Below are 14,317 nucleotides of genomic sequence, written 5' to 3' on the forward strand. Positions count from 1 at the left end.
AACGTTCTTCCTAAGGGTGGGAGGGTAAGAACAAAGGCGAGATGAACACTCCACATGGAACGTTATGGTAAGGACATAACTTCTATATGTGATAGTGTTCAATCTCGCCGTTTGTTCTTACACATGGGTAGCGTCCCTAGCTCCTTGATCCTGAGGAACTCACGGGAGGACGTTCTTGAGCACAGTGGAACCAAAGGTTGCCCTGTCCCTAGAAACCTTGTCTACTTTATAATGAGAAATAAATGTATGTGGCTTAGACCAGGTAGCAGCCGCACAAATAGCATCCAGTGGTAGGCGAGCTGCATGAGCCAAAGACGTAGATATTGACCTTGTGGAATGTCCTTTGGGTTTGTGTAAAAGGGGTTGATTTGCAGAATCGTAGACATAGATTATACAATCCGTTAACCATTTAGAAAGAGTTCTTTTGGTAACTGCAAGTCCTTTCCTGCTATCAGCAAAAGCCACAAAGAGTTGATCTGTTTTTCTGTGATCTTTTGTTCTATCCAAATAAAATTGTCAAATCCGGTAAAAATTTGTCTCAACTATGGAAAGATATGAAGGGTGTAGGCCCCGATAACAAAAATACCGATAAATAAAGTTAACGGTACCAAAAAATTAACGGAACCACAACACAATCACACTTGTTAACACTGAAAATATCGACTAGACTAGTATCCTAATAAAATACAACAATAAAAGTTATATCTTAGCTTAGAAACTCTCGAGCTAGCTCCCAACGATGCGTATGCAGCAGCGGCAAACTAGATCTGAGGTAAAGGCAGAGGGGGATTGTGGGTATTAGATTGTCTTGAGCTTCTTCTCGATGCAGAGCTTGCAAGAGGCCGGCACGGAGCCGAGGATCGGCTCCGAACCCATGTGTAAGAACAAACGGCGAGATTGAACACTATCACATCCAATATTAATAAAAGCTTATTTTTCAAGTCGCTTTGCCACGTGGTCATTTGTTTTTGGAATATTATAATGTTGTTCAATCCTCAATGCAATAGTCTTGCCACATTATTATGTGGCAAGAGTACACAGTCCTTCTGCCATTAGTGTACTGCACCCAGCAACAAGATGTGCAACTGTTTCCAGTTTTGTTTTATAAAACCGGAATCTGTCTGTTTCTCCCACATGTTCAAAGGACTTTGTAAACCAATGTGCATGTAAGTCCACTATCCTGGGCCACCAATACTAACCTTTTGTTTTTTTGGTTTAAATTCACTTCTTAATTCCTGTGTTTGGTCCTGATTGACATGAGGGTATTCCAAGAGTTTTTTGTATTTGCAACTATATTTATGCATTTTCCACATTTCTTGCCTTCTCATCTGATTCTTCACCTTATACTCTCTCTTTTACAGATCCAATAACTAAACATAAACATGAACTGTTTCATCACTCTGACTGTGATACAGTGAACTTGGTATACATTGCTAAATGTACTACTTGTGCATCATTTTATCTAGGGAAAATTAATAGCAGGTTACAGGACAGGCAAGCAACAGCATATATACAATGCTAAGAAAGTGAATTCTACTAAAGCTTTAGCAAGCACATTACATTAATGGGCACATCTCATTCTTTTCAGTTTTCTGTCCAAATAACTGGTTTACATATGGATTTACGAAAGGTGACATTACAAATATGACTGAGGTCTGTGAATATGAGTGGATAAATAGATTAAATGTATTAAATATACTTAGTATAAACAAGTCTTGCTCTTTAAAACCAGTTTTGAAATTAAGGCGTTTACATCATTGATCATGTATGCATATATATATATATATATATATATATATATATATACACACACACATATATATATACATGTATATATATATATATATATATATATATATATATATATATATATATATATATATATATATCCATTAAGTATTACTAGAACTGCATTTATATTCAATTTAATCAACCCTTTGTCAGCAGTTGGAGCTTTGTAACATTTACTGTATTACATATGTTTAAAGTTTAGGACTTAATAGCTTGTCAAGAAAAATCACTTCAGAAGCCTACCTTGATGCAGAACGGCTTCGCGACTTCCTATGGTCACTGGATCGTGACAGTTTTCTCTGAGGACTCTTGGACCTTCGACTATCATGGTGACGGGATTTGTACTTGTCATGGGACCTACTCCTACAGCATAAAGACAAACATACTGAAAATCTAGCAACATGGAAGCACACAAGGATGCTCATGGAAAACACTACAATCTACCAAGCATGACCAACTGATACATATAGCCCCTCACATAGAAACTGATCAATTTTACAATGTGATGACAACCTTAAGTCTCACTTTGAATTACCCCCATCCTTTACGTTTAAAAATAGACCTCTCTTCCAGCCCTGCTCTACTCAATTTTCACTTGTAATTAATTCTGAATCCTTCTGTTGACTTACACACTTGCCATTTGCTTTAATGCATTCTAGAACCTTTATCACCATTCCCTAAGACATATAAACCTGTCCTGAATCATTAAAGGCATAACCACTCCATGAACTGTATAAAATCTACTACAAATTATTATTGCTTCACGTTATTCTACTCAATTACATTAATAAATAGCGACTCTGCCTGCTTTTTTTATATAAGTAAATTTGATTAGCTTGTTTTCCCACTCAGTAAAGTACAGTTTTGTACCTACCATAAATGTAGATGTTCGAGTGCTAATATAGCTGCAGTCATAACAGATGGGCTCTCCTGCCGTCAGGCGGGTCCTCGGTCGGCCGAATTCCAAAGTCTAGGTCCGGCGTCGGTTGTCGTCGCTTCTTCCCTGACGTCAGTGCGACAGGGGTATAAAAGAACCAGCCAACGCCATTTTCTTCAGTTTTTCTTGCCCCACATGTCAGGTGCCCCCAGAAGGAAGGCAATACATAAATTTGTGTAATAATGCAGTGCAATATAATCAAAATACAGTAGTTGCAAGCAAATACATCATAAATGAATACCCCAATCAGGTTGTATGAGGATGTGTTAGCCTATAGGCCTGTCCCAAGAGGGGAAGGAGGAAGGGAAACCTGAACTGCAGCTGTATTAGCACTCTAACATCTACATTTATGGTAGGTACAAAACTGTACTATGTTCATCGTGCATACAGCTGCAGTCATAACAGATGGGTAGAATCCCAAAGCTAAGAAAGGGGTGGTAGGCACTAGGTGGAACTAGGAGGAGCCAAAATGCCCTGCAAGACTGCAGTGACAAAGCCTGCTCTAGATTTGGAGTATAATGGTAGGTTGTAGTGCTTGGAGAAGGTATGCACAGAACTCCAAGTGGCTGCTTCCAAAATATCCTTGGTAGGAACTCCTCTGAGGAAAGCTGCAGAGGTGGCTGTGGCCCTGGTGGAATGAGTTCTAATGCCTGTAGGTACAGTTTTGCCATGAAAGGAATAGCAAAAGTGTATGCAGTGGGCTATCCATTTTGAGATTGTCTGTTTGGAAATTGGCTTTCCTTGAGCTCCTACAGCATAGGACACAAAGAGCTGTTCTGATTTTCTGAAAGGCTTTGTTCTGTCCAAATAATAACGCAGCTGTCTGTGGATGTCCAAGGAATGTAGTAATCTCTCCCCTTTGTTTTGAGGATTAGGATAAAAAGTAGGTAAATGTATGGCCTGATTTAAAGCTACCCTGGATACCACTTTAGGCATAAAGGACGGGTTGGTTCGTAAGGAAACTCTGTCCTGATGGAAGATGATAAAAGGCTGGACAGCCATGAGAGCCTGTAGTTCTGAAACTCTACGAGCTGAGGTGATAGCCAGAAGGAAAACTGTTTTCCAGGACAAATATTGCAAATTTGATGAGGCAGCTGGCTCAAAGGGAGGCAAGGTCAGTTTTTCCAGAATGAAATTAAGATCCCAAACAGGTATTGGTTGTTTCCTTGGAGGTCTTAGATTCTTAGCCCCTCTGAGGAACTGTCTTAAGAGAGTGTGAGAGAATAAAGGTGGATCAGTGTTGTATTCTGCAGAAATGGCTGAGGCATGGATTTTGATGGAGGAGAATGAAAGTCCACTGCTTAGCAGCTCAGCCAAATATTGTAGTATTTGAGGTAAATTCAGTTTCCCAGGATCCTGGGCCTTTTTCTCATTCCAGACAAAACAATCCCAAGCAGGTATTGGTCGTTTCCTTGGAGGTCTTAGATTCTTAGCCCCTCTGAGGAACTGTCTTAAGAGAGTGTGAGAGAATAAAGGTGGATCAGTGTTGTATTCTGCAGAAATGGCTGAGGCATGGATTTTGATGGAGGAGAATGAAAGTCCACTGCTTAGCAGCTCAGCCAAATATTGTAGTATTTGAGGTAAATTCAGTTTCCCAGGATCCTGGGCCTTTTTCTCATTCCAGACAAAACTGTTTCCATTTTGCGGAGTAAGTTTTTCTAGTTGATGGCCTTCTGGCCTCCAAAATGACATCCTGCACCTCCTTGGAGAGTAGGGCCTGTTGTGATGCTAAGGAATCTTCCATGCGGCTAGACTGAGTGTTTTTAGCTGGCTGTGAAGAGTTTTGAAGCTGTGCTGAGTCAGAAGAAGAGGCATTAGAGGCAAGGTCCATGGTGGGGAATGAGTCAAGCTCCTCAGGAGTGGGTACCAGTGTTGCCTTGGCCAGTCCGGAGCAATGAGAATCATCTTTGGTCTGTCTGCTCTGGTTTTCAATAGAACTTTGGGTAGCAGAGGAAGAGGTGGGAAGGCATAAACTGTCATTGATGTCCAACTGAAAGAGAGAGCGTCCACCCTCCAGGCCTCTGGATGGAAAATCCTTGAGCAGAATTTTGTCAATTGGTGATTTTTGTGGGAGGCAAAGAGATCTATGTCTGGCCTTCCCCATTCTTGGATTATTTTTGTAAAAACTTTTGGATGCAATTTCCATTCGTGTAGATCTGTCATATTCCTGCTTAGGTTGTCTGCCACTGTGTTTTCCTTGCCTGGCAAGTACTGTGCTTGTAGTTCCATTTGTAAGTCCATGGCCATGTTCCAAAGTGACATGGCCAGTCTGCATAGGGGGTAAGAATGTGTTCCTCCCTGTTTATGTACCACATAACTGTGGTGTTGTCCGTTCTTATCAATAGTTGACCTGGTTGTAGAAGGTCCTTGAAAGCTATAATAGCATTTACTACTGCTAGCATTTCCTTTTGATTGATGTGAAGGTGCTTTTCTTTTTGGGACCATTTGCCCTGAATGCACCGATCTGTCATGTGCGCCCCCCAGGCGTAGTCCGAGGCGTCTGTTGTGATGACTTGATTTGCTTGAGGCTTGCTGAATGGACGACCTGTGTTTGTTTGACATGCTTGCGCCCACCACAGAAATTCCTTTTGCAGACATGGAATTAGTGGTATTATTGTTTCCGAACTGTGGCTGTTGAGACCATATGTTTTTCAGGTACCATTGTAGTTTCCTCATATGCAGCTTTGCACATGGGATTAGTAAGATGCAAGATGCCATGAATCCCAGAGCCTGCAGGATTTTCCTTGCAGTCAGCCTGGTGCAATTTGCTAGTCCTCTGAAGTATTGAATTAGCTGCCCCTGCTTCTCTGGCGTGAGGTAGGCCATCTGGGTGTTTGTGTCCAAATTGGCACCCAGGAAAATTATCTTCCGAGAGGGTATTAGCCTTGATTTCTTTTTGTTGACTGTGTATCCCAGAGAGTTCAACAACATTAGTACACAAGCCAGATGTTTCAGAAGAATGTGCTTGCTGTCCACTTGGATCAGGCAGTCGTCCAAATAGGGGTATATTCGTATCCCTTGAAGTCTGCAGTAGGCAATTACTGATGCCAGGCATTTTGTGAATACTCTGGGCGCAGTAGATAAGCCAAAGGGCAATGCAGAAAATTGATAATGGGTTGAACCTGCAAGAAATCTGAGGTACCTTCTGCAATTTTGTCTGATTGGGACATGCAGGTATGCCTCCTTGAGGTCCAATGTTACCAGCCAAGACTCCTTGCCCAGCATGGGAAGAAGTTGCTGTAGAGTGAGCATCTTGAATTTTGGTGCAGTAGAAATGTGTTTAGGATGGATAGGTCCAAAATAGGTCTCCAATCTTTTCCCTTCCTTGGTACCAGAAATAGCCTGGAATAAAACCTTGACCTTGTTAGATGTAGGAACTTCTTGAATAGCTTTCATGTTTATGAGATCTGTAATTTGCCTTTGTGCCTCTGCCCTTTGATTGTGTGGCAAGTTTGGCATGCCTCTCATTTTTGGAAGGGTGTGAAAATGGAATTTTTAGCCTCTGTTTATAATGTCCAGGATCCATTTGTCCTTTGTGACAATATGCCAATTTTTGAAAATAATGCCAGCTTTCCTCCTAAGGGGGCTGCCATTTGAGACTTGCTTGGCATGCAAAGGGGAAAGTCATTGGGTTTGCTTTCTGAAAGATTGCGAGTTATCCTCACCACCTCTTTGTGTAGGAGCTTGCCATTGTCTGCCTCTAAACGATCCTTGGGATTGTCCTCTGCCACTCGGGCGCCTGTATCTGCCTCTTTGGGGTCTGTCCGTGGCAGGAAAGGACCAATTTTTGGAAGGCCAATTTCTACTAAAACGTGGGGGTTGTACCTGTAGAAAATCTTTCACAGTTTGCATTGATTTAGCCTTTACCTCCATTTTCCTTAATACCTCCTCAGCATTAGCACCAACTAGTACATCCTTTTGAAAAGAGGCGTCTAGTAATTTAGCTTTGACATGATCAGGCAAGGATTGTTCCTTGAGCCAGGCATGCCTACGTATGACTGATCCTGTAACAGCAGCTCTACATGAGGCCTCTAGAGCATCAAAACCACATTGTAAGGTATGCTTACCCACTTGTTCTGCACTATGCATCAAATCCTGCAACTCCTTCAAGTCTGGTTGTTCAGGTTGTGACATTTTACTTTTCAATTGTGATAACAAAAACTGTTGGTATTTTAGCATATGGAACTGACAGTTTAAGGCCCTCATGGTTAAGGTAGCCGAGGTATATACCTTTTTTCCCCACCTTTCTAAGGATCTGGAATCTCTCTCGGAAGGTAATGGATTTTTAGCAGTGGAGGCCTTAACTCCCTTGGGGCCCTGTGAGATGGTTTCTGGGTCAGCAGCATGGCTTTTGTATAGAAATTGGTGACAGTCAGGAACCCTGTAGTACCTGTCAGGTTTAACTGGAGCTGGAGGTAGCAAGTCCGGGTTAAGGCAGGCCCCCCGAGTAAACATCATCTAGGATGTCCAAAACAGGAGGTATAGCCAGAGGCCTGTGCTGAGGTAGCAAGAGAAATTCCCTAAGCCTTTTCTTGGAATCTGAATAATCTTGGCCTTCCCAGTGGAAGTGTTCCCTTAAGGTATGCAAAGTTTCCCCAAATGAGTAATCCTCAGGGAGGATACAGAAGGGATGGACTCCTCCACATCAGAGTCTTCAAAAGGGGAGTAAGAATGTTCCTGATCATCAGAGTGCTCTGAAATAATGGAGCCCTGATCAGAGGAGGGGGAAATCTTCCTCCACTCTGGGCCTTTTGTCCGGTGGGGGCTGAGAACCTCTGATAAGAGTAATTAAATCCTCAGCCATTTTAAGCATCTGTTTCTTAGGCATGGGGCCTGGAGATGGGCCCTGTGTAGCTTGTCTCTTAGAGTGCATGGTTGCTATAGACTTAGTGAAAGCCTTGATGGAGAAAGAAGAAGAAGGTCTGAAGACACCTTGAGTGGAGGTGGACCTGTCCACATTCTAAGTTTCAACGCCAAGAGTGGCTTCGGTATCTGTAGTCGGGGTGTGGGCCGAGAAGCCTGCGACCTCGGGCACAGGAGACACCACCAAAGAAGTGTCGCCGGTAGTCAGGAGCTGCGTAGGCGCCTCGCTGAGAACCGGACCACGTGTAGTCGGCTTTGGCGTGGTGTCGGTAGAGGCCGCGGACCTCGTGTGTCGGTCCTTATCTTTGCGTTTTTTAGACAAAACTGGAGTCGGAGTATCCGACGGCATAATATAGTTAAATGCTTTCCCAAAATAATGCTGGGCGAACTCCGCCCGACGCTTAATGGTGTGTTTGTTGAATGTAGCACAAAAGCAACAGACCGAGACGTCGTGGTCTGGGCCTAAACAAGGTATACAGAGGGAATGGAAATCCTTATGCGGTATTTGCTTCCCACAAGAAACACAATTATTAACTTTGTCTGACATCGGTCTGAGGCAAGAAAAGTTTCCCCAATGGGGTACTTGGCTTTCAAGAAGACTTCGGTTTCCAAATTTTCGTAATCTCAGGAGCTGGCAGACCGGCACTTGCGAACTGCTTCTGCTTCGGGCACCGCACGGCAAGAAAGACTTAAGAACATGGTGTCGGCTGGTTCTTTTATACCCCTGTCGCACTTACGTCAGGGAAGAAGCGACGACAACCGAAGCCGGACCTTGACTTTGGAATTCGGCCGACCGAGGACCCGCCTGATGGCAGGAGAACCCATCTGTTATGACTGCAGCTGTATGCACGATGAACATCAGTGTTAGGTAAGCTTTTCAAGATCTTCAAAAAGCAGTAGTTCTTTAACACAGGGTTAGGTTCATAGGTGGTTACTAGACTAATGGCCCTAGAGCCCTTACAAGGACTTTCAAGAGAGAGTTTTCTCTGATAGCTGGGCCGGCCGAGGGTTTTATGGTAGGAAATCCCACAAGTCAGTACTGCAACAGTGAATACTTGGAAAAAACTTGAATACTATGGCTTTCTAGCCATATGTATCCCGATTTGCCCCAACTGTTGGTGGTTAGGGGAGCTAAGTTTGCATAGGTAAGCCTATGGTAATTAAAAAAAAGAGTTCCTTTGTCAAGCTGAGATACGAGAACCATCCTACGAGCGAATCTGCGGTCACCATCCACTGATCTAGGTAACGCTTGAAAAGAGTCATGGAGGGGCTCAGCTTCACGTGTACTGGAAGCTTGTTCCAAAGAAGTGGCAGTCTCTGGAAGATATAGCTCTCTCTCCAGCAGGACCTGTTAATGTCAAAGGACAGTGAAGATCCCTGGAGTGAGTGACCCTTGAGCAGTTTGATTTACAAAATGTGTAGCAGTTCCATCAGGGCCGGGTCAGGAAAGTACAGATGTGTACACTTACCATAAATACAGATGTTAAGAGTGTACTCACTGTTGCAGTACTGACTTGTGGGATTTCCCACCATAAAACCCTCGGCTGGCCCGACTATCAGAGAAAACTCTTTCCACTTCCCAGGCTGGCGGACACCCTGACCGATATCAGTATGCTCTGGTATAAAGGGAGCCAGCCTGCGTCATGATTTCAGTATTTTCTTGTCTTTGAGCAGGAGGAGCTCTAACTGGACAGGAGGGAACTAAGGAAGAGGACCCTTACAGCAGGGGAGCCAAGGGGGTCCCCATGGCTGGATCAGTTGATTATTAGTAGGCTACGTAGTAGGCTAAGGGGGGGGGGGCAGGAGGGAGGGAAAGAAGACTGCAATAGTGAATACACTTGAACATCATTTATGGTAAGTGTACAGAAAGTACAGTTTTGTACCTACCATAAATGTAGATGTCCGATAGATATGCAACTGCAGTCCTGACATATGGGTTGTCCTGCCTCAGGCAGCCCTTCCGTCAGCCGGATTCCAAAGTCTGGGTCCGGCGTCGGCTGATGTCGCCTCCTCCCCGACGTCAGAGCAGCTGGGGTATAAAGGCATCCGCCAACGCCATCTTCTTCAGTGTTTCTTGCCCCAGATGCCAGGTGCCCTCCAAGGAAGGCTAAATTTGGATAAATGCAGATAATTCCAAACAGCAGAGAGCAAAAATTATATATACATATATATATATATATATATACATACAAACAAATACACCATAATAGATTCCCCCAGATAGCTAAAAGAGGGGTAAGTACCCTAGGAATACCACAGAGGGGAAGGAGGGTGGGTAATCCTGACTGCAGATGCATACCTATCGGACATCTACATTTATGGTAGGTACAAAACTGTACTATGTCCTTCAAGGATGCATCTGCAGTCCTAACATATGGGTAGAATACCATAGCCAAACTGGGGGAGGAGGCACTAAGATAATGATGGTGTAGTTAAGATCCCTTGCAAAACAGCAGTTGCAAAACCTGCTCGGGATCTGGAGTATAAAGGAAGATTATAATGCTTGGCAAATGTATGCATGGAGCTCCAAGTAGCAGCTTCTAAAATGTCTTTGGTAGCCACTTCTCGTAGGAAAGCTGTAGTGGTGGCTGTAGCTCTTGTGGAGTGAGGCCTGATATTTTCAGGAGTAGTCTTTCCATGAAAAGAGTATCAGAATCTAATGCAATTTCCTATCCATTTTGAGACTGTGTTTTGAAATTGCTTTTCCTTGCACTCCTGTTGCATATGCTACCAGAAGCTGATCAGTTTTTCTGCTGAGCTTAGTTCTGTCCAGATAGTAGCGCAATTGTCTGTGCACATCCAAGGTGTGTAGTAGTCTTTCCCCCCTGTTCTGTGGGTTGGGGAAGAATGTAGGTAAATGAATAGCCTGGTTCAAGGATACCCTGGAGACCACCTTTGGCATAAAAGTAGGATTAGTTCTCAGACACTCTATCCTGATGGAAGATAAGGAAAGGCTGGACTGCCATTAATGCCTGTAACTCAGATACCCTTCTTGCTGAAGTGATTGCTAGCAGGAATGCAGTTTTCCAAGATAAGTACTGTAAGTCTGCTGTTGCTGCTGGTTCAAAAGGGGGAAGTGTTATTTTTTCCCAGCACAAAGTTGAGATCCCATGCGGGTAGAGGTGGTTTCCTTGGAGGCTTTACGTTTTTGATTCCTCTCAAGAACTGCCTGATTAGAGGATAAGAGAAGACAGGAGGATCCATGTTGTACTCTACTGAAATTGCTGATGCATAAATCTTAATGGAGGAGTAGGACAGGCCATTGTGGAACAGTTCTGCTAAGTATTCCAGGATGTGTGCTATGTTTACCAATGAGACATTTTCTCCCTTTGCTGCACTCCAAATGAGGAATCTTTTCCATTTGGCTGAATATGTTTTCCTTGTGGAGGGTCTGCGAGCCTCCAGGATAATGTCCTTAACCCTCTGAGACAAATCTGGTTGATTTTGTTTCATGCAATATTCCAAGCGGTTAGCTGCAGTGTTTTCAAGGGTCTTGTAGTTGTTCTGTGTTAGAAGTAATGGGCATAGAGGTAGAGGCCATGAGCGTGTCCGAGACATGCTTCTCAGTAGCGGGTACCAATGTTGTCTTGGCCAGTCTGGAGCTATCAGGATTACCTTTGGCTGCTCCTCTCTGATCTTCAGTAGAACTTTGTACATCAAAGGAAGAGGTGGAAATGCATATGCTGTCAGGTTTTTCCAGCTGAAGGAGAGGAAGTCCACCCTCCAGGCAAGTGGGTGGTATACTCTTGAGCAGAATTTCTTCAATTGGTGATTGTGTGGGGAGGCGAACAGGTCTATCTCTGGCATTCCCCATTTCTTTGTTATGGTTTTGAAGATATCTGGATGCAGCATCCATTCGTGAGCATCCGTGGTTGTTCTGCTTAAGGTGTCTGCTAGTGAATTTTCTTTTCCTGGTACAAATCTGGCCTGCAGTTGAATGTTGAGATTCAGGGCCACATTCCACAAGTCCATTGCCATCCGGCATAGAGGGTATGAGTGTGTACCTCCCTGTTTGTTGATGTACCACATCACTGTGGTATTGTCTGTCCTTATCAGCAGGTGGCCTTGTTGGAGGAATGGCCTGAATGCCTGGATTGCATGTTTCACTGCCAGCATCTCCTTTAGATTTATGTGTAGATTCAGCTGGGTTTTGGACCATAGGCCTTGTATACACCTGTCTTCCATGTGCGCCCCCCAGCCTAGGTCTGAGGCGTCCGTGGTGATGGTCTGGCTTGGATGTGGTTTGTGGAAAGGCAATCCTCTGTTTATCTGACAGGCCTGAGCCCACCACAGGAATTCTTTTTTCAGGCATGGAATAATTGGAATCTGGGCTTCTAGACTGTGCTTGTGTTGAGACCATACATTTCTTAGGTACCATTGCAACTTCCTCATATGCAGCCTGGCATGTGGGATCAATATTATGCAGCATGCCATGTAGTCCAGGGCTTGCAGGACTTTCCTTGCAGTAAGCTGAGTTTGTGTTGTTAATGCCATGAAATAGACTGGTAGTTGCTTTTGTTTCTCCTCTGTGAGAAAAGCCATCTGAGTTGTTGTATCCAGTTCTGCACCCAAAAATGTTATCCTTTGGGATGGTACTAGCCTTGACTTTTGAATGTTGACTGTGTATCCCAAGGCTTGCAGCAGTTGTATGACATTGGCCAAATCCTTTGTTAATTTTGTCTTGTTGTCCGCTTGTATTAGGCAGTCGTCCAGGTACAGGTAAATTTGAATTCCCTGAAGCCTGCAATGAGCAATTACTAATGCCAGGCATTTCGTGAATACTCTGGGCGCAGTAGATAAGCCAAAGGGCAATGCTGAGAATTGATAATGCTCTGATCCTGCAAGAAATCTGAGGTGTCTTCTGCAATCTGGTCGTATAGGGACGTGCAGGTATGCCTCCTTGAGATCTAGAGTCACCAGCCAAGACTCCTTGCCCAACATGGGAAGAAGTTGCTGGAGGGTCAGCATTTTGAAACAATGAGGTATGTGTTCAGTGTGGACAAGTCGAGAATAGGCCTCCATTGATTTTCTTTTCTTGGTACAAGGAATAGTCTGGAGTAAAATCCTTGGCCTTGTTCCATAGATGGTACCTTTTCTATTGCTCTCATCCTTAGTAAGTTGATGATTTGTTTTAGAGCCTCTGTTTTTTGGCTTGGTGGAAGGTTTGGCATTCCTCTCTTTTTTGGTAGAGTGTGGAAGTGAAACCTGTAGCCTTTGTCTATTGTTTGTAAAGTCCATTTGTCTCCTGTAATGCAATGCCAGATGTCTGAAAATAAGGCTAGCTTTCCGCCCAAGGGTGCTTCCAGTTGTTCCCTGGTAGGCGGAATCAGAGCCAAGTCAGTGAGTCTGTCCTGTGGAAGTGGTTGTAGTCGTAGCTGTGGCAGCACTTCTCTGGTTGGCAGATTGCCACTGACGACCCCTGTAGGCACCGCTGGATTGACCTCTGCCTCTTGGGCGTCTATTTCTGCCTCTCTGCGCTCCGGAGGTGTCTGGAAAGGACCAATTCTTTGAAGGCCAATTTCTGCTAAACCTCGGTGGTTGGACCTGCAAAAAATCCTTGACTGTTTGGACAGATTTTGCTTTTTCTTCCACTTTCTTTAGAACCTCCTGTGCAGGGGAGCCAAACAAACTTTGTTTTCTCCATAGGAGCATCTAGGAGTTTTGACTTAACATGGTCTGGTAAGGATTGCTCTTTCAACCAGGCATGCCTTCGAATTACTGCTCCAGTCATAGCTGATCTAAAAGAAGCCTCCAGTGCATCATAGCCACATTTTAAAAAATGATTACTGACCTGCTGAGAGTTATGTATCAAATCCTGAAGGGACTTACGGTCTATAGGTTCAGGAGAGGACAGTTTTTTATTTAGCTGGTCTAACAGAAATTCCTGGTACTGAATCATGTGAAATTGACAGTTTAAAGCCCTGGCCGAAAGAGTAGCAGATGTATAAACCTTTTTACCCCATCTCTCTAATGCTCTAGATTCCCTATCAGAGGGAAGAGGGTTTTTGGCAGAGGCAGCTGCAACACCTTTAGGGCCCTGAGAAATTGTTTCTGGGTCTGCAACATGAGCCTTATACAAGTGGTAGTGAGTGTCCGGGACCCTGTAATATCAGTCAGGTTTGGCAGGGGCCGGAGGAAGAGAATCAGGGGCAGTACTGGCATCATTATATGCATCATCAACAACTGATAGTACAGGGGGTATGGCTAAAGGCCTATGTTGTGGTAAATGTAAAAAAGTCCTTAGCCTTTTCCTTGAATCTGAAAAATCCTGGCCCTGCCATTGGAAATGTTCCCTCAGAGTGTAGGGTTTCCCCAAAAGAAAATTCTTCAGGAGGGGAAGCAGAAGGAATGGAGTCTTCTGCATCAGAATCCTCATAAGGTGAATATGGGCCTTCCTGATGGTCAGAAATATCTGAGCCATCCGAGGAATAGTCTGTAGAGAGAGGTTCAGGGGGTTCAGTCCTATGCCTCTTATCTGGAGGAGGTTGAGAGGCCCTGTCTGGGTGAGGTTGGGATTCCCTGATCAAAGAAATAAGATCCTCAGCCAGGCTGAGTATCTGGGAACTAGAGGTAGGCCTGTGAGAGGGAGCTTTTGTAGGCAAAGTCTTAGAAATTTTGGCTGCTTTAGCCCTGGAAAAGGCCTTGATAGACATAGAGGCCGGGGGTCTAGCAGCCCCACGTGCAGGAGTAGAGATGTCTAAGGGAATAGTATCTGACAAATCCTGG

General features: G+C 44.1%; 1 protein-coding gene across 1 annotated transcript in view; it reads right to left on the reverse strand.

Moving 5' to 3' along the window:
* Positions 1–14,317, reverse strand: part of SREK1 (splicing regulatory glutamic acid and lysine rich protein 1) — a 1,533,788-nt gene that overhangs the window by 750,873 nt on the left and 768,598 nt on the right. Inside the window, exon 8 of the mRNA XM_044063648.1 lies at positions 2,035–2,154. Coding sequence (XP_043919583.1) covers positions 2,035–2,154 — 120 coding nt within the window. The remainder of the gene's footprint in view (positions 1–2,034; positions 2,155–14,317) is intronic.

The sequence above is a fragment of the Protopterus annectens genome, chromosome 2.part1, assembly GCF_019279795.1.
Source record: "Protopterus annectens isolate FY-2018-M chromosome 2.part1, PAN1.0, whole genome shotgun sequence".
In the NCBI taxonomy this organism is placed as follows: domain Eukaryota; kingdom Metazoa; phylum Chordata; order Ceratodontiformes; family Protopteridae; genus Protopterus; species Protopterus annectens.